This window comes from Pseudophryne corroboree, chromosome 1 (assembly GCF_028390025.1).
Source record: "Pseudophryne corroboree isolate aPseCor3 chromosome 1, aPseCor3.hap2, whole genome shotgun sequence".
Taxonomy (NCBI): Eukaryota; Metazoa; Chordata; class Amphibia; order Anura; family Myobatrachidae; genus Pseudophryne; species Pseudophryne corroboree.
The window spans coordinates 1,080,879,044-1,080,904,520 of record NC_086444.1 but is presented as its reverse complement, the minus strand read 5'-3'; the positions used below and the strand labels follow the sequence as shown (position 1 = coordinate 1,080,904,520).

Below are 25,477 nucleotides of genomic sequence, written 5' to 3'. Positions count from 1 at the left end.
AGGCACCCCAAAAACGTTGATTTATCAATCTTTCAATATTGTCTGTTTTCTGGACTGAACTATTGCTGCAAGTATCTATGGAAACACCAGAGCTTAAAAATGCTAAAACAGATAAAATAATATGGAACTTCACCTCCTTCTCCCCCCAAATCACATGAAATGTTGGTATCAGACAAGAGGGCTACAGAAAATAAACCTAAGCATTATAACAATAATAATAATAATAATAATAAAAATAATAATAATAATAATTATTATTATTATTATTATTATTATTATTATTATTATTATTAACTGACAAATACAACTTTACCGATTATGGCTCCATCTACTTTCTTTGAGTGGATTTTCTTTTCAAGCTTTTGCTTCAGGCATTCATTTCAAATGCATAGATGCCAACACTGTAAACTGTTTCCAGGGGCACCTAGCTGGTGATCCGGCCTAGCTGTATCCACCCAGGTCACACATGATCTGCTGTATCCACCCAGGTCACACATGATCTGCTGTGTCCACCCAGGTCACACATGATCTGCTATATCCACCCAGGTCACACATGATCTGCTGTGTCCATCCAGGTCACACATGATCTGCTGTATCCACCCAGGTCACACATGATCTGCTGTATCCACCCAGGTCACACATGATCTGCTGTGTCCACCCAGGTCACACATGATCTGCTGTATCCACCCAGGTCACACATGATCTGCTGTGTCCACCCAGGTCACACATGATCTGCTGTGTCCACCCAGGTCACACATGATCTGCTGTGTCCACCCAGGTCACACAAGAACCAGAACGGAGTCTAGCCTGACAGATACTATTAGATCTGACTAATCCAGGTGTTAGCAAATACATGATAATTATCTGAGACTCTTCGGACTCTTAAAAGCCCTATACTAAAAAAAATAAAAAATAAAAAATCCAACCCTATTTTTCATGCTATTTGGAATGCATTTGCATTTGGAGGTTATTTATCATTAGACCCATTTTGATTCCAGCGACAATGGTCGGCAGAGATAAGAGTAGTAATACCACTTGTATGCTACAGTGTACATTAAGGAGTATACACATGAGACGGCTTACTGCCTCAAACATGCACACCATGTAACGACATTCTGAGATACAAAAAGAAAATTCCAGATAAACAGACATTTTTGCGATCGCAAAAACACATAGATCCGTGAACTTATTACGGATTTTGCATTTACGCATGAAAACTGGTAATTTTTCGGGAGACAAAAATTGCCTACAATTGAATTGCCCAATAAAACACATTAGGGGGGGAAAATTCCTCCCCAAAATTTTTTGGGGCTAATTGCATTTCTCCCTGAATGTATTAAATGAAAATAATAGGGAAGACTTCCCTGTATTGTGATTAGATAATGATATTCCAAAATGCTATTAAGAATAGGTGCAACCTGACCCCAGACAAATAAAATAACGTAATGGTTATTCCCAGTGAACTTGCTGCATTGCAAATTCCTGCAAAAGGTTCTAGTCTGAGAATTCCAAAATATATCCTGCCATTAATGCATTCAAGAAATAAACAGCTGGGATACGTAATTAGGTCTGTGACACATTTCCATACCTTCAAACTTTAAATACGAACTCAGAAATGAATCACGTTTATCTAAAAATAGCTGCAAGGTTTAATAACGTTCAATGAAAGTCAGAATTAATCACAAAATGCTGAAATAAAATATTAAGTGGAGTAAAAAGTGAAACAGAAATGTTAAAATTAGCATACATAAAACAAACGTATGGCACGACACACCAAACAGAACAGGGAGTCTAACCTTGAAGGACTTCAGACATGGGTCACAATGGCGTCAGCAATGGATCAGGATATAGGTTAAAGTTAGCAATCTGAAAAGAGGCATGATTGGAAAATTAAAACCAAGGAAGCTTCTAATATCTAAAATTAATAATTAGATGTGAAAGTATACAAATATAACAAACAAACAAAAATATGGATAAAAGAAAATAAAATGTAAAAAAAATAAATCAAACTTCAAATGAGTGTTCATTCTAGCACCCTGCACCTGTCACAACCCGTGCAGTTCCTCTTTCTCTGGGTCGTCTCTCTCTACTCTGGTGCTTCTAGCACACTCTGGTCTGTATCTCACTGAGTGTTCCTGAAACAGTTCCCCGCATTCTGAACAACTACCTTTATGCTCCAGGCACTCTAGTCTGTATCTCACTAAGGGGTAAATTTATTATACCCGTACTATACTTCCTGCTTCACCTCTTTACCAAGGCAAAGCAGGAAGCAGCAGTGCCGAAATGTAATAACATCTCGGATGCGGAAATGGCAGACCGCCACAGTACATCAACCTAGTGCTGATGCGCAGTGTCTCGCTGGGCATGCCCAAGAACATGCTACTCTCGAGAAATCTGCCGTGCAGCTTGTAGCCACTTGCCGCCGTAACCAGGGAAAGAACTGTCCCTGCGGAGATGTATGGGCAACGACAGCTGCAGCTGTCAAAATTGCCTGGCATATCACCGAGCAATCTTGTAGACAGCAGCGCCGATATAGACAGGGGTGCATCATACAGTGCAGATCTCCTCCTTCTTACAGTACATGGGAGAGATGCAGTATCAGCGCACATAACAGCGCTGATACCGCTTCACCCCATAACAATCTATCTTACATCTACTCCTCAGATACAGACCAGAGTGAGCTAGAAGCACCAGAGCAGAGAACGACACCCCAGGCAGGAAAGAGGAACTGCACGAGTTGTGACAGGTGCAGTGTGCTAGAATGAACACTATAAAATTATGTAGAGGATAATGTAATATGTATTATAGGTAACTAAACGTAATGTCATTTGGGATAACTGAAACGGCTTTCACTGCAACAGTTCTTTTCCTGGTTTTGACAAAGGGGAGGAGCTCAAATTCCGAGAAGTATCTTTCAGTGTATGTTACCAGCCAGCAGCGGCTCCTACCTTTGTGGCGAAGGGGGGTTGCTGCTGGCCGTGCTGCCTGGTCTGGAGAGGAGAGCAACCTGCTAAACTGATTTTTCTGTGGGCGTTGCGGTCCCGCAGGCCATAGGTAAAATCCACCACTGTTACCAGCACTTGTCACTTGTTTTTTTTTTTTTTTTAATTCTTTATTTTTGCGTGGTTGAACAGGTTGGGCAGACAATACAATAAGAAAAGGGAGACGCGGTTAATAGGACCAACGCCCGACAATAAACACAATTTTAACGTGAGGAACAAACAAAAAAAAAACAATCAAAAGTAAAACATTGGTAACAAAGTATCAAATATGGGGGGAAAGGGGGAGAAGGAAGACGGGGAGAAGGGGAGGGGAAAACCACGGTGCATTCAAGGCACGGTACCTATCCTGAGGAATGTCATAAAAGAAAAGGGGAAAGAGAAGGAGAGCAAGGGAGAGACAAGAGAGGATAAGAAGAAGAACAGTTCCCCGCATTCTGAACAACTACCTTTATGCTCCGGGCACTCTAGTCTGTATCTCACTAAGGGGTAAATTTATTATACCCGTACTATACTTCCTGCTTCACCTCTTTACCAAGGCAAAGCAGGAAGCAGCAGTGCCGAAATGTATTAACATCTCGGATGCGGAAATGGCAGACCGCCACAGCACATCAACCTAGTGCTGATGCGCAGTGTCTCGCTGGGCATGCCCAAAAACATGCTACTCTCGAGAAATCTGCCGTGCAGCTTGTAGCCACTTGCCGCCGTAACCAGGGAAAGAACTGTCCCTGCGGTGATGTATGGGCAACGACAGCTGCAGCTGTCAAAATTGCCTGGCATATCACCGAGCAATCTTGTAGACAGCAGCGCCGATATAGACAGGGGTGCATCATACAGTGCAGATCTCCTCCTTCTTACAGTACATGGGAGAGATGCTGTATCAGCGCACATAACAGCGCTGATACCGCTTCACCCCATAACAATCTATCTTACATCTACTCCTCAGATACAGACCAGAGTGAGCTAGAAGCACCAGAGCAGAGAACGACACCCCAGGCAGGAAAGAGGAACTGCACGAGTTGTGACAGGTGCAGTGTGCTAGAATGAACACTATAAAATTATGTAGAGGATAATGTAATATGTATTATAGGTAACTAAACGTAATGTCATTTGGGATAACTGAAACGGCTTTCACTGCAACAGTTCTTTTCCTGGTTTTGACAAAGGGGAGGAGCTCAAATTCCGAGAAGTATCTTTCAGTGTATGTTACCAGCCAGTAGCGGCTCCTACCTTTGTGGCGAAGGGGGGTTGCTGCTGGCCGTGCTGCCTGGTCTGGAGAGGAGAGAGAGCAACCTGCTAAACTGATTTTTCTGTGGGCATTGCGGTCCCGCAGGCCATAGGTAAAATCCACCACTGTTACCAGCACTTGTCACTTGTTTTTTTTTTTTTTTATTCTCTATTTTTGCGTGGTTGAACAGGTTGGGCAGACAATACAATAAGAAAAGGGAGACGCGGTCAATAGGACCAACGCCCGACAATATACACATTTTTAACGTGAGGAACAAACAAAAAAAAACAATCAAAAGTAAAACATTGGTAACAAAGTATCAAATATGGGGGGAAAGGGGGATAAGGAAGACGGGGAGAAGGGGAGGGGAAAACCACGGTGTATTCAAGGCACGGTACCTATCCTGAGGAATGTCATAAAAGAAAAGGGGAAAGAGAAGGAGAGCAAGGGAGAGACAAGAGAGGATAAGAAGAAGAAGAAAAAAAAGAAAAGGAGAGTAGAAATGGAGGAAGAGCGGTAGCCGGTGCCCATGGGTCTGCGGGTTGAGCTAGGGAGATGCGGCGATCTACGTTCAGCAACGAGCCAGGGGGCCCAAACCTGCTCAAAAACGTGACCCTGATCGTGGAGATAATATGTAATCCTCTCCATTGATGCAATATGCCAAATCTTGGCTTTAAGGGACGGGAGAGAGGGGGGAGAGGGGTTCTTCCAATTAAGAGCTATCAGTGATTTTGCCACAGTTAGGATGTGTGTAGTCAGTTTTTGGAAGAATTTATCAAGCATTGGGGGAGGGTAACACAACAAAAAGACCCAGGGGTCTTTCAGCACGGGGGAGTCCAGAAGGGAGTTAAGGAGGGAGTGGACTAGATTCCAGAAGGAAACAATGACAGGGCAGGTCCACCATATATGAAGCATAGTGCCTCTACATCCACAGTTCCTCCAGCAGTTAGGGGAGGAAGACGGAAAGAATTTATTAAGTCTATCAGGGGTGGGACTTCCGGTGGGTGGCGCATCCAAGATGGCCACGTTTTAACAGAGCTCCGTTCAACCCCACTCCATCTATCGCCATCCACTTAAATATGAACTATGTGGCATAGCTTTTCATGAAGGACTCGCTCCCTGATCACAGCTGGAGTCCAGCGATACCTTAATCGGAGGGGTGAAGGGACGGGAGGCCTTATTCCCCGGAGTCCGGCCCGTGCTCGGGCCGCCGCATGGTGACGACGCATCTGTTGCCTTTCCACCTGGTTGCCTTACCTTGGCCGTTCCGGAGCGACGCGGACCCAGCTGACTGTGACTGCTTGCCTGCTGTGGCTGGTGTTGAGGCTGCCCCCGCTTGGATCGCCTGACTCGTGGCGGGACCATCAGCTGTAGTGAGACGGAGCTCCTCCGGCGTCTTGACCTGACCGGGATTCCTCCCGCCGCTGCAGTGTGGGGACGTGTTTGCTGAGACGACGGCACTGCCCTTGTGTACCCGCGATCTGAAGGTACTGTGCTGGGGAGGGGATTGCTCTGAGAGAGAAGCTGTCCGCCCGCCGAGCTACCCGTGACTACATCCGGACCGGCGGGTGTGGAGTACCCGTGACCCGCTCATGCGCCGTGGCTGCGTTTGGACCGGCCAGTGAGGAGTGCCCGTGACCCGTTCGTGTACCGTGGCTGCATCCGGACCGGCTGGTGTGGAGTGCCCGTGACCCGCCCGTGTGCCTGGACCGACTGGCGTTGTGTGTCTGGCTGCCTGGTGCCCTCGTTTGAACGGACGGATTACAGCCGTGCACCTTCAGGCTGCCTTTTTTTGTCTCCCCTTGGCAGTCAGCTTTAAACACTGGATGACTGGCTGAGTGGTAAACATTAAGGGAATTAACTGGGGGAAACGATGTGGCTGCATGGAATTGAAGATCCCATGTAATGCTGATATACCCCCTGTGTTCTTGGAGTGGGCACTAAAGGATAGCTCTTGCTCTCATTGTGGCTGACATTAGATGAGCTTGCTAATCAGCCCCTGAACATAAGCCATCTACTGAGACCTATTGTGATCCCTTCACAATTGACTGTTTAGTGCATATCCAGGTTGCTTTCAGCACACATAGCTGGAACATTAAATGCGCATACTGCCTTTTCTACCACGCTTCTATACTACTCTCTATTCTCTCCTCTATATATTCCTTTCCTTGTACATCCTATTCTTTACATATACTCATCCCATTCTTACTTTACCCCACACTCTTGAACAGCCTATGTCTCCCTTTATTATCCTCTCTGTCACCTACCTACAGACGCCATCTGGTGGCCATTTTCTTGAATTACCCTATCCCCAACACACAATCTTATATTTCTGGTGGTGATGGCTGGTAATCTGATCTGTCACTGAGTGTTTTATAAATACACCTTTTATTTTTTTTTTATTTTTTTGTATCTTTCTTTTTCTCACCCTCTCCCTCTTAATTGCTTTAATCTCACCACATAATCTCACATATCTATTGGTGGTATCTGGTACTCTGATTTATTACTGAGCGTGTCTTTTTTCTTTTTTTTTCTTTTCTCCTCTCCCCCTCCCCCATTATTGATCATACCGATATTAATAGGTTGTTTGCCCTCACTGTTATACTACAAACAACTACCTTCTAGGAAATTACATTCGCATGATCTACTTGAGAAATTGTGTTTTTCATTAGATTATTTTAGACATCCTTCACTTAGGATAACTTTATCTAATAATCATAATGTGATCTTTTTTATTTTTATTTTTTTTTCCTGAATATATCCTTTAGGGGGATTGTACCCTATTTTTGGAAATGTATTTGATCTTCTAATAATACTCTGCTGGTGAGCTCTCCTCGAATGTAATAGATTTAAATTGTCCGATTTAACTAATTCATGGAGAAATTTTTGACCTCTCATTGTCAAACTAGATCTACGCTCAGAAACACCCCAAATACAATGGTTAAAACAAAAGCTAACAAACAGGGTGGATCGTCTTCCCAAGATTCACAATACTCAGACTCGATGGCTGAGGTCCTTGATCCAGTTACACAACTGGATTCCCCAACCCCCATCTCTCAAACTGCCCAGGAAATCTTGTCTGTACTCATGCCACACATTGATAAAAAAATGGACGAATTTAAAGACTCGTTCCAATCTACTTTACGCGAAGTAGCTTCTAATACCTCAAGAATATCAGAATTGGAACAGAGGGTGAGTGACGTTGAGGACTCGGCCCTGACCGTGCAATCCTCGGCTGACTCTTCCGTCACTATGATTAGGGAACTCCAGGAAAAATTAGATGACCTTGAAAATAGGAATCGTAGGATTAATCTGCGATTTATTGGCATCCCCGAACAAATAAAACAATCAGCCCTAGGAGATTTTTTGTCGTCCAAGCTGACCCGAGCATTACACATCTCTGATGCAATAGAATTCCCTCAAATTGAACGGGCACACAGAATAGGGATAGAGAGAGAGGATGCCACCACCCGTCCAAGACCAGTGGTAGCCAGGTATTTTGATTATAGAACCAAAGAATTGATCTTAAGATCATATAAAAGACAAGGCCAACTGGTCATCGATGAAAACCGTATACTTATATTTCAAGACTTCTCATTGGCAGTGACTCAAAAGCGAAAAGCTTTTTCCCCAGTTTGTAAATTTTTAGTGGAATCACAAAAACGATTTGCGCTCCTTTACCCTGCCAAATTACGAGTCACGGACAATGGACGTACCATGACATTTGATGACCCTGATGATGCTCGTAAACATTTTCTATCTTCTCCCATATCCCAGAGCTCACCAGCGCCCCTTTCCACAAAATCGCCCACTAGATGAGGTAAAATGATATGTTCCCAACACATGTCTTTAGTGTAACATTTGACAACTTTTCCTTGCTGCAATATTACTTCACCTCATCTTGCACCATGTTCCCCCCTAAAGTGATTATTCTTTTTTATTTTTCTTGTTGTAACACAGTTCATGTTTCCGCAACTATGTTTATTTCATCTGTTCATTTTATATATTACGACAGTATCTCAGGTTGACCTCGGTAATCCCACCGAGGCCCACCAAGAATGTTTATGGTTTGAGAAAAATTGGAAAACAATATTGAAGCATACCTTTATTAATTTTTTCTTTATATATTGTACATTCAGAGTAGTGATAACACGCAAAGTGCTCCTTTTTTTTTATATTACCATGCCCATGGTGTGGAGTCAGGGGATCATGGTGTCGTCCAGGGGGTTGCCCTCCACTTGCTGGGATGGGGGGTCCTCTTTTTGGGATCTGAAACCTAGGACTAATCTTTGGATCAAAATTGGGATTGGATAATGCCCCATAGTGCACAGTCTTTACCATACTTGTCTCCCTGTGCATCACTTAGTTGCGTTTCATGGAATATTGGAGGACTTAATTCTCCTATCAAACGTAAAAAAGTGCTAACACATTTACACCGATTTGACCCAGACATTAGTTTTTTACAGGAGACACACTGGAGGATTGGAGATGGCTCATCTCTTAGAGCTACCTGGATTGGTGATTGCCTCTCGGCCTCTTATACCAAAAAGACCCGAGGTGTTGCAGTTCTATTTGCACGTCGCCTGTCATACACTATCTTAGACACAGTTTTAGATCCCAATGGGAGATATATTTTAATTGATGTCAAGATTGGCGATACTCCATATACAATTTTGAATATATATGCCCCAAACACTAGGGTGTCAGAATTTTTAAATCAAATTGCACTCTTACTGCAGCAACGTGAAACTTTTACTCTCATCATTGGAGGAGACTTTAACACAGTTAAAGACCCGATGTTAGACAAGTCCCCTATACCCCCTTCCTTACACGCCCCTTCCTGGACAGCTCTTAACACATTCATGTTGAAACTACAACTAACTGACGTTTGGAGACTATTCCACCCCTCGGACAAAACTTTCACTTTTCATTCCGGCGTTCATCACTCAGTCTCTCGAATAGATTATTTCCTGGTCGCTAATAGCTTGATCACGGAAATATCATCTGCCAACATAGCGGAAATAGTAATTTCTGATCACGCACCTATTGAGTTTTCATTTAAACTGCCGATTATGGGTCCCTCACATCGTTCATGGAAATTTCCAACATACCTCTTTCACTCTGAACACTTCCGTGATTATCTAAAAAACCACTGGTTGGATTATGTGGATAATAACATTGGCCACTGGGATACCCCTATTTTATTTTGGGAAGCATCCAAATCGGTAATGAGAGGTCATATCATTTCGTATGTCTCCCAACGTAATAAATCGCAGAAAAAACAATATGACACCCTATATGCGGCCTTGCAAAACTCATTTTCTTTATATGTTGATAACCCTTCAGAGGAAAAATTCTCTATATATACACAAGCCAAAGCTTTACTAGACAACTTCTTGCTGGCCCAAGCACAATTACGCATAGACTTTACAAAAAATAGATACTACCGATGGGGAACGCAACCAGGACGCTTATTGGCTTCTTTAACTAAAACACATAAACGAAAAAATCATATAGTCTCGATAAAAAAAGATGCCACCTCCCTTCTAACACGGACTTCTGATATTTCAACGGCCTTTCATGAATATTATAGTAAATTATACTCGGCGGACCCTTTGATCTTAGACTCCTTAGAAGAAATTATTCAAGAAGCCAAACTGCCAACTTTGACAAACGACCAAAGGGAACTTTTAGATTCTGACATAACTGAAGAGGAAATTAGCTTGGCGATATCCTCCCTACACACCTGCAAATCACCAGGCCCAGATGGTTTATCTGGCGAATACTTTAAGCTCTTAAAAATGGACATTACTCCTGCTCTATTAGAACTTTATCGAACTATACATAAATCTTGTCCAGTCTACCCTTCTTTTAATAATGCATTCACCACTCTAATCCCGAAACCGGATAAAGATCTAACACTGCTTGGATCTTACCGCCCCATTACTCTGTTAAATGTGGATTTTAAAATTCTTTCAAAAATATTTTCCACTAGATTACAATCATTTTCCTCTACCATATTCACTTCACATCAATTAGGATTTACTCGTGGCAGACATTCGGTTAAAGGTATCCGCACGGCTATAGCTTCCATAGTAGCGGCTAATACTAATCCCACTATTCCCAATATGCTATTGAGCCTTGATGCTCAAAAGGCATTCGACACAGTATCATGGCCTTTTTTATTTAAAATCCTTTCAACTAGGGATTTTGGCCCCCATTTTATTAATTTAATTACCTTTTTTTACAACTCTCCTACTACCTCTCTCCTGATTAATGGTACAAGATCTGACCCGATAGTTATGTCCAGAGGGACTCGCCAGGGATGCCCCCTTTCCCCGATACTATTTAATCTATCACTAGATCCCTTGCTTAGGATAATAGATTCTTGGCCTATATTACAAGGTATACGTGTAGGAACCTCTGAAATAAAAATCACAGCTTTTGCTGATGATGTCCTCATCCATATATCAAATCCCAAACACTCCCTACGACCTCTCTTGCACTTAATTGATAGGATAGGTTCAACCTCTGGTTTTCTTGTTAATTTCGAAAAATCACAAGCGTTTTATTTAAAACAAGGATTCCATCGTCCAAAATGGGCTGGAAAATTGTCTTTGAAATGGGCAAAAACGAAACTTCCGTACTTGGGTATTCTTCTTCCCAAGAACATATCTAATCTATATGATATTAATATTAAAAAAACAATTTCACAGATTAAAACAGGGGTCGAGGGGTTGAGCCACCTCCAGTTATCCTTCTTAGGCAGAGCTAACATACTTCGTATGATCTATTTTCCTAAAATATTATACCCATTACAGGTTCTTCCCATATTATTGTCCCGACACGATCTGCTGCAGTTAACCTCCCTTTTTAGAAAATTTATTTGGAATAACAAACGGGCACGCATTGGATTAATTAAGCTATGTCAACCCAACTCTAATGGAGGAATTAACTTTCCTGACATTTTAACATACAATTATGCTGCCCATATCCGTTACATTAAGGACTGGTTACATCACGAGCAAACATACACTGACACTTCTTTAGAACAACATTTCATACCAACACTATCATTGGCAGCTTTTTTACACACAAAAGACACAGAACTGCCTCTGGATTTGACCAACAACCCTCTCCTTCTCACCACTAGAAAAGTTTGGCTGCTATTACGACATAAATACAAAATTCATCAAAACTTCTCCATACATCTGCCCTTTTTACTGAATCCAAACTTTCAACATGATAATGCTGCTCACCCATTCTATGAATGGTACCTAGAAGGACTTTGTAGAGTAGGCCAACTGATCAATCATAAAACTCATAAGCCGCTCTCATACTCAGATGCAGCGACTAAATTCACATTTATAGGTCCTCACAACTTCATATTTTTTCAAGCTCAACATTATGCTAACCAAATCTCTAAATCAATCCCGGCGGGCGATTGGGGCAACCCTCTGGATGACATGCTGTTAAAATCACCTCTATCTAAAGGGGCTATTTCCTCTTATTATAATTATCTTAGAACTTCACTGGACCACTCATCCCTTAAAACTGGTATTACTAAATGGTTAGAACAGTTCCCATCCCTCACAATCGACATTTTGTTAAAAATGTTACAGACCTCGATTGCTACATTCCCAGCGTCTAAGTATACAGAGATGTACCTTAATATTTTTCATCGATCTTACATTTCACCACACAGGGGCTACATAATAGGTCTGTTGGACAATCCTTGTTGCCCTAAATGTGGACATCAATCTGCTGACCTTTATCACTGCTTTTGGGCATGTCCTTCCCTAAGACAATTTTGGCTGATGGTATGGCGCTATGCCTCTCAACATCTAGTAAATTATATTCCCCATACGCCGGAATGGGCAATATTTGGTCTACTACCACCGAACATCCGAGTATCCAAACCGGTCAAGAAATTATTATTAGCAATATCATCTGCAGCCCGTAAATCAATCCTACACATGTGGATACAAAGTTCAACACCTACGTTAGACATGTTTACAGATAAATTATTTTTTATTTGTCACATGGACTGGTTGGAGGCCTCTCTCCAAAAAGAATCCCGTACTGAAATTTTTTTTGCTACTTGGGAGAGTTTCATTGAGGTTCTCCCTATATCCACTAAAGAAACCATTATTAAATGTTTTCGTGACACCTTATGGTATGAAACTCGTGTCTTCCTTCGGGACCCTCCAATCACTATTTGATAAGATTGGTTATATTTCCATGGTCTCAGGCTCCTTTCACCGCACATATATTTACCGTATTTATCTTTATCTCTTATTCATATAATATACCATATGTATAATATTTACAATGTTTGATCCCTTCTTTCTGCACATACTGTATTGAGCTCTCTGATGTACTTTATTTTTGTGTTTAATGGATTTACAATTACACACATGTATCTGTTGTACTTCACTTTTAATTGCTTCAATAAAAAGAAAAGTTTAAAAAGTCTATCAGGGGTGTAGTACCAACGGTAGTAAATCTTGTAAGCCGTCTCTTTGAAAGCGGTGGCAATTGAGCACTTAGCAATCCCCAGTCTCATGTCCTCCCAGTCCTCGCACTCCGGGGGAGGCCCAAGATCGCGCTCCCATGCGAGTTCGTGGGACCAGGAGGAGGGAAGGGAAGAATCCAGTAGAAGGGAGTAAAGTTGGGAAATTAAGCCTTTGGAGAGGTGGGAGTGTATGCATAAACGTTCAAAGGGGGTGAGATCACGGAGCAAAGCGGAAGAGGGCAGGGAACCTAAGAAGTGACGGATTTGTAAGAATTGAAAGGGATTAAGTTAGTGTGAGGGGGTCTTCTGTTGGAGATCAGATAGGGAGAGCCATTGCCCCCGGTCGGCAAAATCAAACGAGAATTTGAAGCCCAGCTGTATCCATGTACGGAACCTCGTAACCGAGAATCCAGGGGAAAACATAGGGTTCTGCCAGACAGGGATCAAGGGTTAGGGGGTAGTGGTAAGACCCATCTTCAGAGAGTGGGAATCCCAAATTCTAAGATTAAATTTAATAGTGGGGAGGAGTTTGGAGGTCGGGAGGTAGGGGGCAAACCCCACAAGGGGGTCAGGTCCGGAAGGTTGACGTGGGCTGCTTCGATATCCAACCAGGATATGGACCCCGGATGAGCGTAAGTGGTGACAATATGGGAGAGATGAGAGGCAAGGTAATAGAGTTTGATATCAGGAAGACCCCTACCGCCTGCGGAGGTTGGTCTTTTCAGAGTGTTGGCAGCGATGCGGGGGGGTCTGTGATTCCAGATAAAGCGCACGAGGGCTCGCTGGATAGTACGAAGGAAGGAGGCCGGGACAGCCACAGGTAGGGTCTGAAAGAGATAGAGCCATTTGGGAACTATGCTCATTTTAACCGCTATGATCCTACCCAGCCATGATATGAAGAGACTGTTCCAGGACATCAGGTCAGCGTGTGTTTTGGTGAGAAGGGGTGGGAATTTTCACGGAAGAGAGCGTCGTAGCGGGAGGTCAGATAAATCCCCAGGTATTTGATCTTCGTAGGCTGCCATTTAAAATTGAAGTTGGCGCGAAGGGATTCAGCTTCTTGTTGGGGGACATGAAGCAGCATAGCCTCGGACTTGGAATAATTGATCTTGTAGCCTGATACAAGGCTATAAGAATGCAAAACTGAAAATAAATTTGGGAGCGAGATAAGGGGCTGGGTCAGGGAAAGTAGAATGTCGTCAGCGAAGAGGGAGATTTTAGGATCGGTACGGCCTACTTGTATACCATGTATACCTTGATGGGCTCTAATTTGAGATGTGAGCGGCTCAATAATAAGGGCAAATATTAACGGCGATAGAGGGCATCCCTGACGCGTACCATTTAATATGCGGAGCGGAGTAGACGGGACGCCATTGATTAAGACTGTGGCAGAGGGGGTGGAGTATAGTGCCAGAACACCAGTGAGAAAGACACCAGACAAGCCATAGGCCTCGAGGGCGGCTCTCAAAAAACTCCAGGAGATCCGGTCGAAAGCTTTTTCAGCATCCAAGGAGAGCATGATAGCGGGGGATCCCCTGGAGATCGAGATGTGTATAAGATCGATAGCACGTCTGGTGTTATCCCTCGCCTGGTGGCCCGGGATAAAACCCACTTGGTCGTAGTGGACAAGGGAAGGGAGATATGGGTTAAGGCGATTGGCTAGGATTTTAGCAAAAAAATGAAAGTCCAGGTTCAGGAGGGATATAGGTCGGTAGCTAGCGCAGTTGAGGGTGTCCTTGCCTTCCTTAGGGATTACCACAATTCTGGCCTCTAATATCTCTGGAGGAAAAGAGTCGCCATGGATAATCCCATTAAACAGGGACTGAAGGTGGGGGGAGAGAAGATCGGATAATTTTTTGTAATAAAGAGCTGTGAACACATCCGGGCCAGGGGATTTACCAGTCTTTTGCATGAGTATAGTTTGGGGAATTTTCTCCACCGAAATCTCACTGTTGAGATGATCCATGGCGTCCTGAGGTAATCTAGGTAAATTAGAGGCCGAAAGAAAGTGGGAGATTAGATCAGAGTGTGACGGAGAGAAGGAACTTGGCGAGGGGGGTGGGAGGTTGTACAAGTCAGCGTAGTAAGATTGGAGGGCAGCCCTAATGGCGGTAGGGTCATGAACTATCTGATTGAGAGGGTCCCTAATAGAGATTATGTTAGTTTTGGCTCTCGTGGAGCGGAGTCGTGCCGCCAGGATCTTGTCTGCCTTATCTCCCTTCTTATAAAAAGACTGGCGAAGCCATTTGAGACGTTTAGCCACTTGTCTGGAGAGAAGGAGGTCGAGTTCCGCTTTGACAGTACGGAGTTCAGACAAGATAGCCTGGTCGGGGGACGCCTTGTGCTGGGTCTCAAGGGTGTGGAGTTTAATAGAGAGTTTGTTAAACTGGGTGAGTGACTGTTTTTTGGCTGTTAAGGCCAGGCTGAGGAGGTGCCCACGAAGAACTGCCTTGTGTGCCATCCAGAGAGTGGACTTAGAGATGTCAGGGGAGTCGTTCAGGGTGAAATAGTCAGAAAGCTTGTCCCGAAGATGCGAGCGCATCTCAGGGTTGTGAAGAAGGGAGTCGTTTAGACGCCATGTCATGGGACGGGGGCGAGAGAGGAGGCCCGAGAGGTCGCAAGAGATAGGGGCATGGTCAGACCAGATTAATGGGTGTATATGGGCAGCGTGGAGATTCAGAGCAAGGTCATGGCTGAGCAGGACCATATCGATGCGGGTGTAGGAATTATGAGGAGCAGAGTAGAAGGTATAGTCACGCGCAGAGGGGTCTTTTATCCTCCAGGAGTTGTAGAGGAGCTGGGATCGCATGAGACGGAGGAGGGACCTAGAGCGGAGAGAGTCCGACAGGGAAGCAGAGGGTAGGGAGGGAGAGCGGTCTATATTTGGATTTAGAACAGAGTTAAAGTCCCCAGCAAGTATGAGATCGCCTTGTCGGACTTGAGTGAGGAGGGTATCTAGTTTTGTAAAAAATAGCTCCTGTCATTGGTTAGGGGCATAGATGTTAGCTAAAGTGCACAGTTTGTTATTAAGCTTCCCCACCAAGACCAGAAACCGGCCATCCTTATCGGCGTGGGAATCTAGAAGCTCAAAGATGAGGTGACGGGCAAATAGGATCGCGACCCCCCGTTTTTTGGCCGAATGATCACAGGCATGGTAAGAATCAGGGTATGGTTTACATTGTAGCGTAGGGTGGGAGTTATGTAGGAAATGAGTCTCCTGGAGGAAGACCAGGTCGCCCCTATGGAGTTTAAGGGAGGTGAAGAACTTACCTCTTTTTTGAGGGCTATTCAGGCCCTTCACATTAAAAGAGAGTACCCGGAGACCCATGGGCAAACAGCAAAGAGGCAGGCAGAGTAGAAAGAGTGCAGAGCTCTGAAAGTAGGGGAAGGAGGAAGAGAAATAAAAGAGAGAGATACAAGGCGTAAGACAGCGTCGTCAGAAGGGAGGGAGGAAGGAAAGGAAAGTGGAAGGGAGGGTAGTTGGTCATCTGGCGGTAGGGGCCAGGACCGGTGGTGCTGACAGGGGGAAGGGGTACTAGGCGTCGGAAAGGCACCTAGGTCAGCAAGAGGGCTAAAAGCCCTAAGGGGGCGCGGCATGGCATCCAGACAATGCATCACAAACCACGTAGCAAAGGGTAGGAAGCAGACTCCCCCCTGGGAAGACCTGAGGGCAAAAGCTAGAGAGAAAACAGGAACAAGACAGAAGGAGCACCAGCTCCAGAGAGAAATGGAGGAAGAAAAAAAACAGAGCATGGAGAAACAGATCAACACGGTGTAATAAGGGGTAACAGCATAACATTTGAGAACTGACTAAGGGATCAGGGAATCAGGGCGTGAAGGAACTAAAGTCAAACAGCTCCCCGGCTAGGGAGTACGACCAATTAAGGTCGACACAAATATAGATACAGGTCATCAAATCAGAAAACATGAAGTCCATCAGGGAACTGGAGGCGGAGCCGGAGAGGTTGTAGAAGCTGGAACCATGAACCACTCCGAACGGGGAGGCAGGGGTGAGCTCCGCTGTGTCCGCAAGGGTAGACGTGGAGCAGCAAGGTCCTGTTCAGCGGTGGGGATACTCAGCTTGGAGAGCAGCGATTGGGCTTCGGGCAGGTTTCTAGCCGTGAGCAGCTTCCCTTGATGCCAAACCAGGATACGGAAGGGGAAACCCCAGCGGTACTTAATCTTGTGTTGGGTGAGTAGGGAGGTGATGGGCTTAAAGTCCCTACGTTTAGCCAGAGTGAACGGGGACAAGTCCTGAAAGATCTGCAGGGAGACATTCTGGAAGGACACAGACCCCAGTCGTTGGGCTTCTCTCATAACGGCCTCTTTCGCAGTGAAGTAGTGCATTCGGAGAATGACATCCCTGGGCTGAGAAGAGTCCTGGGAACGAGGTTGAAGGGCTCGATATGCTCGGTCCAGGAGAAGGTGGTCTTCAGGGGTGTCAGGGGATAGGTGGGCAAAGAGGCGCTTAAGGTAAAGATCAAGATGGGCCGCTTCAACCTCTTCAGGAATACCCCGAATCCACAAATTATTTCTCATCGCCCTATTGTCTTGGTCTTCATGCTCCTCCCGCAATTGGGCAACATCTTGGCGGAGTTGATGAAAGTCGGACTCGACCGATTGTTGGAACGTCACCACCTCCCCCACTCTCCGTTCAAGTTGATCAGTTCTGGAGCCAATTTCAGCAATATCGGACTTCAGGGAGTGGAGAGCCTGGACAGAGGTCTTAACATCCCACATCTCCTTAAGGAGGGAGAGAAAGTCCCTACGGGTAAGGGGTGTGAGATCGTCATCTTCGGGATCGGAGTCGGAGGGACCATGAGGGTGTTCAGGAGCATTGGACCTGTTCTTGGCCGGAGTGCTTTTTTTTAGTAAGGAATGGCGTAAGGTCAGATCCCTGCGATTTCTTGCCACCTCTGGGCATCTTGAACAGATGAGAAAGGGGGTAGTCGGCAGATTGGGAGGTAGAGAAGGCGCTCCAGCAGTATGGCTCAGGACCAGGGGGGGGAAGGTGGGGGTTCTAGAGGAGTATCATGACGTGGCCAGCAAAGCAGCGTAGGTGGGACAGGGCCGGGGAGCTGCGGTAGAAAGTAGGGTCCACGTGGGTCCGGGGGGGGCGGGGGGAGGGAGTCAGACAGACAGAGGTTGCAGGAGATGAACTGGTGCACTCCAGTAACCCACCCCCGTCCAGGATCCGTAGGGATGAGGCCCGGACACGGACCAGCCAGTGACCGAGGCAGTACAAGGATCAGGCGGCAGGGAAGGGTAGTCCGGCCCCAGCAGCAGCAAGGGACCCCACAGGCAGGGAGGAGCCTGCAGGGAGGGCAGGAGCGTGCAGGGCCCGAGAGAGCGCTGAGGCCCTCAGGCAGGTTGGAATAGGGGCTCCGGAGGGCCGCAGCAGGGTGACCTCCAGCGCGGGGTCTCGGGCAGCAAGGATGCGGCAGAGGCAGCCGAGGGCCCGCGCGAGGTGATATATTGGGGAGGGTCCCAGCTATAGGCCGCAGCCGAAGGGTTCCCACTCAGCCTCCAGACAATATTAGCACGGGGGGGCCGGAGAGATGACCCAGGAGGGGCAGGCCGTATAATGCAGGCCCAGGGGAGAACGAAAGCCAGCCCCAGGATAAGTCTTCAGGAGGGATGGGGGTGTTTTCCGTCTGGTGCCTCACTCAGGGTCCCCAGCGGCCGCCGCCCGCAGGCAGCAAGTACAAGGCTGCAGTGAGAGGAGCGGGTAGGGGGGATCACTGCTGGGCCAGGGGAGCAGCGCACCTCGGCAGGAGGAAGTGTTACTGGAGCCGAGCGTCCCCTGCGTCCTTCCCCGACTCCCGAGATCCAAGATGGCCACCGCCGGGACTCCGGAGCTCCCGCGTTCGGCCGGGCCCGCAGCCCTTCAGCAGCGCCGCCAGCCCCCGCAGGCAGGTGAGGTAAGCCAGACGCAGGGGTGTAGAGCGAGGGTCCGCCGTCTGACGCTCCACGGGAGTATGCTGCAAGCGGCGGGCAGCGCCGGTCCCAAATCGAGGCCCCGGCTTCTGTGAGGTGGACAGGCCGCAATCCGTGGGAGCCAGTAGTCTGGCTCCCCGAATCCGCAGCACTAGTCCACCACGGCAAGGGGTCCCCACAGCCGCAGGGGCTAAAGGCAGTGGGGTTATAAATAGCAGGGGGGGAGAAAACGGAGGTATATTTCCTCAGGTAGAGTGGAGCTCCCTGCTCGTGCTGCCACTCAGTTCAGCCTCCAGGCCACGCCCCCAGCACTTGTGATCGTATGCATCAATACTGTATTTACAACAAATTGCCGCTTTATTAGTTACACCCGTGGTTCCCATTTAACTCACTATTTAATACATTTAAGTAGGGTGTATTTTCACAGTGCTCACTAAGGGGTCTATTTACTAAATGTTGGATTGAGATAAAGTGGATGGAGATAAAGTACCAGCCAATCAGCTCCTAACTGCCATGTCACAGGCTAGGTTTGAAAAATGACAATTAGGGGCTAATTTGCTGGTACATTATCTCCGTCCACTTTATCTCTCTCCAAGGCTTAGTAAATAGACCCCTAAGGTGTTTATTCATGAAGTAGTGAAAAGAGTGGAGAAGTGAGTCAGTGGAGAAGTTACCCATGGCAACCAATCAGTGTTGAGGTAACATTTTTAAAGTGCATTCTATAAGATTATATGTGGCAGCTTACTGGTTGCCATGGGTTATCTCTCACTTCTCTACACTTTTAACTGCTTCATCAACAGACCCCTATGACCCTTGATAGGACACTGTTTAAATGCCACATCATTATAATCCAAATGCAAACCTTCTTTGCAGAATTAACTATTTCAGTATAATAGTCAGTGGCACAAAATTTGGAAACTGCTGAAAGCAGGGTTGTAGCAGCGCTACTATAAGTCCTGTGCTGGCCCCACCCCCCAAACACATGACATCACATCATAGGGGTATGGCCAGTGCATCAAAGGATGTTCCAAGGGTGGTTGTACAAGCTGCAAAGTGAGTGCCCAGAGATAAAGGCAGCTGTACAAGTGCAGGGTGCTGCTTCAGGCATACTGCAAGCCAAACTGCAAATGACTTGGGAATCACCAGTGCCGCCTTCTGGTTTCTGTTCCCTTGGCGGCTGCATCGCTCTCACATCCCTACTTAAGGCCGTGGCTGAAAGAAATCCCCGAACAAGATAGTGGATTCATTCAAATCAGTAAGTTGCTTGCAGTCACACAGGGCAGCACCAATGCTACTTGCATGTGGCTTGAACAGTGCCTGGAATGTCTGCAGAGCCACCTGGAGCATTAATTCTGGCATGCAGTGGTCCACTTGCTAGAGCCGGCGTCCCCCTCCCATCTGCAAAAACTATGGGGCGCAATGAAGCCAACATGGGCAACCATCTTTCTTTCCTTTTGTGGATGAAGTGATCCCAGCTTATTTGATAATAAATGGATGTCAGAATGTGGCCAGCCATTTTAAACAACACGGTACCTACAGCGCTCCTGAAGAGCACTGTACTATAGCAGCAGTTTCACTGTTCACTGTTACATGACATCCTTTGTGGACCAATTTGGTTTTGTTCATATTTTGATGTAAAAGAGCCCTACAAGTTAAACCCTAATTATTCATATGTCAGGACTGAACTCACACAACCCCCCAATACTGGAGTGCTTAATATAATCTCTACAATTACTGTAATATGTAAGCACCTTACCACCTGTTGTATCAGGGCCACAGGTACCTAAATCTCTTCAGTTACTATTGTACAATCCCAGCAACACTATCACTCGTGTCCTGATTCAGAGGGGAATGCAGCAGCATCTACAATTGTGACCATGGATCTGCATTTGGGAAGGCAGACACTTTCAATGATGGACTTCTGACACTCCCATACCACACCTATGAGACAGCCTCTTATGCAAACACTTCAAGCCACCTCCCAGAACACACCTGGTTCTCTGTCACAAGCTCTATTTCAGGTGACTCTGTATGCAGCATGCAATGTAGGGGTTTTCTGGACATTCTGTGCCAATAACTGCCCAACTGCGCAAACATCCGCACTGCCTCCACCTCCAAATCATTATCTCAATGGGGCTGATTGTAAGCTGGACTTTTTTTTGCCATAGTTATGTCTGGGCCTTGATGCTGATGCCACTACAAAGTCCTTCCCTGGTGTACATCTGTGCCTGTGCAAGGACTGAGACACCCACTGCCAGAATCTGTAGATGTATTAACACTGCTTGACGCATCTTTAGATGCATCATCAAAACCCTATGGCAGGTGCAGTTTCTCTGTCCTACTATGGCCTCCCAAGTGAACAGTAAACAACTGCTTTCTGCAACACAACTCTGACAGTCCCATAATACACAACATCTCCGTGTATAATTTTACCCACCTGCCTGTTACCCCTCAGTCACTGTCCAGGAACACCTCTTACATTCTGATATTGTGCTTCTAAATCTGATCTGAGACTCTGTACGTAGAAAATCAGGACACATACGTGATACAGCACAGATGAATAAAACATTGCTCAGCACCACTCAGCCACAAGCACTGCTACAGAGACACCTGAAGCAACCGACGGATGCTCTACAGCCTGTGGAGCTGCCCGAGTGGTCCACTTAATAGAGAACTGTACTGTCAACCAGGAATTCCCATCTGTTTTTATTAGTGATGTGCACCGGACATTTTTCGGGTTTTGTGTTTTGGTTTTGGATTCGGTTCCGCGGCCGTGTTTTGGATTCGGACGCGTTTTGGCAAAACCTCCCTGAAAATGTTTGTCGGATTCGGGTGTGTTTTGGATTCGGGTGTTTTAAAAAAAAAAAAAAAACCCTCAAAAACAGCTTAAATCATAGAATTTGGGGGTCATTTTGATCCCATAATTTCCACTCATTTCCAGTCTATTCTGAACATCTCACAATATTATTTTAGTCCTAAAATTTGCACCGAGGTCGCTGGATGACTAAGCTAAGCGACACAAGTGGCCGGCACAAACACCTGGCCCATCTAGGAGTGGCACTGCAGTGTCAGACAGGATGGCACTTAAAAAAAATGGCCCCAAACATCACATGATGCAAAGATAAATTAAAGAAAAAAGAGGTGCATGGTGGAATTGTCCTTGGGCCCTCCCACCCACCCTTATGTTGTATAAACAGGACATGCACACTTTAACAAACCCATCATTTCAGCGACAGGGTCTGCCACACGACTGTGACTGAAATGACTGGTTGGTTTGGGTCCCCACCAAAAAAGAAGCAATCAATCTCTCCTTGCACAAACTGGCTCTACAGAGGCAAGATGTCCACTTCCTCCTCATCGTCCGATTCCTCACCACTTTCACTGTGTACATCCCCCTCCTCACAGATTATTAATTCGTCCCCACTGGAATCCACCATCTCAGGTCCCTGTGTACTTTCTGGAGGCAATTGCTGGTGAATGTCTCCACGGAGGAATTGATTATAATTCATTTTGATGAACTCATCTTCTCCACATTTTCTGGAAGTAACCTCATACGCCGATTGCTGACAAGGTGAGCGGCTGCACTAAACACTCTTTCGGAGTACACACTGGAGGGGGGGCAACTTAGGTAAAATAAAGCAAGTTTGTGTAAGGGCCTCCAAATTGCCTCTTTTTCCTGCCAGTATACGTACGGACTGTCTGACGTGCCTACTTGGATGCGGTCACTCATATAATCGTCCACCATTCTTTCAATGGTGACAGAATCATATGCAGTGACAGCAGACGACATGTCAGTAATCGTTGGCAGGTCCTTCAGTCCGGACCAGATGTCAGCACTCGCTCCAGACTGCCCTGCATCACCGCCAGCGGGTGGGCTCGGAATTCTTAGCCTTTTCCTCGCAGCCCCAGTTGCGGGAGAATGTGAAGGAGGAGCTGTTGACGGGTCACGTTCCGCTTGACTTGACAAGTGTCTCACCAGCAGGTCTTTGCACCTCTGCAGACTTGTGTCTGCCAGAAAGAGAGATACAACGTAGGTTTTAAATCTAGGATCGAGCACGGTGGCCAAAATGTAGTGCTCTGATTTCAACAGATTGACCACCCGTGAATCCTGGTTAAGCAAATTAAGGGCTCCATCCACAAGTCCCACATGCCTAGCGGAATCGCTCCGTTTTAGCTCCTCCTTCAATCTCTCCAGCTTCTTCTGCAAAAGCCTGATGAGGGGAATGACCTGACTCAGGCTGGCAGTGTCTGAACTGACTTCACGTGTGGCAAGTTCAAAGGGTTGCAGAACCTTGCACAACGTTGAAATCATTCTCCACTGCGCTTGAGTCAGGTGCATTCCCCCTCCTTTGCCTATATCGTAGGTAGCTGTATAGGCTTGAATGGCCTTTTGCTGCTCCTCCATTCTCTGAAGCATATAGAGGGTTGAATTCCACCTCGTTACCACCTCTTGCTTCAGATGATGGCGGGGCAGGTTCAGGAGTGTTTGATGATGCTCCAGTCTTCGGCACGCGGTGGCTGAATGCAGAAAGTGGCCCGCAATTCTTCGGGCCACCGACAGCATCTCTTGCACGCCCCTGTCGTTTTTTTTAAAATTCTGCACCACCAAATTCAATGAATGTGCAAAACATGGGACGTGCTGGAATTTGCCCAGATGTATAGCACGCACAATATTGATGTCGTTGTGTGATGTCACAAATCCCCAGGAGAGTCCAATTGGGGTAAGCCATTCTGCGATGATGTTCCTCAGTTTCCGTAAGAGGTTGTCAGCTGTGTGCCTCTTATGAAAAGCTGTGATACAAAGCGTAGCCTGCCTAGGAACGAGCTGGCATTTGCGAGATGCTGCTACTGGTGCCGCCGCTGCTGTTCTTGCTGCGGGAGGAAATACATCTACTCAGTGGGCTGTCACAGTCATATAGTCCTGAGTCTGCCCTGCTCCACTTGTCCACATGTCCGTGGTTAAGTAGACATTGGGTACAAATGCATTTTTTAGGACACTGGTGACTCTTTTTCTGACGTCTGTGTACATTCTCGGTATCGGCTGCCTAGAGAAATGGAACCTAGATGGTATTTGGTACCGGGGACACAGTACCTCAAACAATTCTCTAATTCTCTGTGAATTAACGGTGGATACCAGACACGTTTAACACCACCGCAGCTGCCAAGACCAGAGTTATCCACTTTGCAGCAGGATGACTGCTGTGATATTTCATCTTCCTCACAAAGGACTGTTGGACAGTCAGTTGCTTACTGGAAGTAGTACAAGTGGTCTTCTGACAAGGCCTGCAGGACTATTGTTTTTCATGTCTAATGAGGAAATTGACACTGAGGGAGTTGGTGGTGTGGTTTGCAGGAGCTTGGTTACAAGAGGAAGGGATTTAGTTGTCAGTGGACTGCTACCGCTGTCACCCAAAGTTTTTGAACTTGTCAATGACTTCTGATGAATGCGCTCCAGGTGACGTATAAGGGAGGATGTTGCTAGGTGGTTAACGTCCTTACCCCTACTTATTACAGCTTGACAAAGGCAACACACGGCTTGACACCTGTTGTCCGCATTTCTGTTAAAATAATTCCACACCGAAGAGGTGATTTTTTTGTAATTTGACCAGGCATGTCAATGGCCATATTCATCCCACGGACAACAGGTGTCTCCCCGGGTGCCTGACTTAAACAAACCACCTCGCCATCAGAATCCTCCTTGTCAATTTCCTCCTCAGCGCCAGCAACACCCATATCCTCATCCTGGTGTAATTCAACAGTGACATCTTCAACTTGACTATCAGGAACTGGACTGCGGGTGCTCCTTCCAGCACTTGCAGGGGGCGTGCAAATGGTGGAAGGCGCCACCTCTTCCCGTCCAGTGTTGGGAAGGTCAGGCATCGCAACCGACACAATTGGACTCTCCTTGTGGATTTGTGATTTAGAAGAATGCACAGTTCTTTGCTGTGCTTTTGCCAGCTTAAGTCTTTTCATTTTTCTAGCGGGAGGATGAGTGCTTCCATCCTCATGTGAAGCTGAACCACTAGCCATGAACATAGGACAGGGCCTCAGCCGTTCCTTGCCACTCCGTGTCGTAAATGGCATATTGGCAAGTTTACGCTTCTCATTAGATGCTTTTAATTTTGATTTTTGGGTCATTTTACTGAACTTTTGTTTTTTGGAATTTACATGCTCTCTACTATGACATTGGGCATCGGCCTTGGCAGACGACGTTGATGGCATTTCATCGTCTCGGCCATGACTAGTGGCAGCAGCTTCAGCACGAGGTGGAAGTGGATCTTGATCTTTCCCTATTTTACCCTCCACATTTTTGTTCTCCATTTTTTAATGTGTGGAATTATATGCCAGTAATGTATCAATAGCAATGGCCTACTGTACTGTACTATATATGTATACTGTTGGTCACCAAAATGCTGCACTGTAATACTAGAAGCTATAGAAAAGTATATATATTATTGTATATATCAGTACAGAGCGGTGTAACTGTGACACATGTGTCCTGAGAAGCAATATAGAAGCTATAGAATAGTATATATATTATTGTATATATATATATATATCAGTACAGAGCGGTGTAACTGTGACACATGTGCCCTGACAAGCAGTATAGAAGCTATAGTATAGTATATATATATTACTGTATATATATATATATCAGTACAGAGCGGTGTAACTGTGAAACATGTGTCCTGACAAGCAGTATAGAAGCTATAGAATAGTATATATATTACTGTATATATATATATATATATATATATATATCAGTACAGAGCGGTGTAACTGTGACACATGTGTCCT

General features: G+C 45.8%; 1 protein-coding gene across 5 annotated transcripts in view; it reads right to left on the bottom strand.

Moving 5' to 3' along the window:
* Positions 1-25,477, bottom strand: part of APBB2 (amyloid beta precursor protein binding family B member 2) — a 501,466-nt gene that overhangs the window by 322,108 nt on the left and 153,881 nt on the right. For 2 of the 5 annotated variants that reach the window (XM_063921023.1, XM_063921025.1), the window contains exon 4: positions 1,797-1,866. The exons of the other annotated variants lie outside the window; for them this stretch is intronic. In XM_063921023.1, the coding sequence (XP_063777093.1) occupies positions 1,797-1,815 (19 nt within the window). In that variant the 5' untranslated portion in view covers positions 1,816-1,866. The remainder of the gene's footprint in view (positions 1-1,796; positions 1,867-25,477) is intronic. 5 annotated transcript variants of the gene reach the window in all.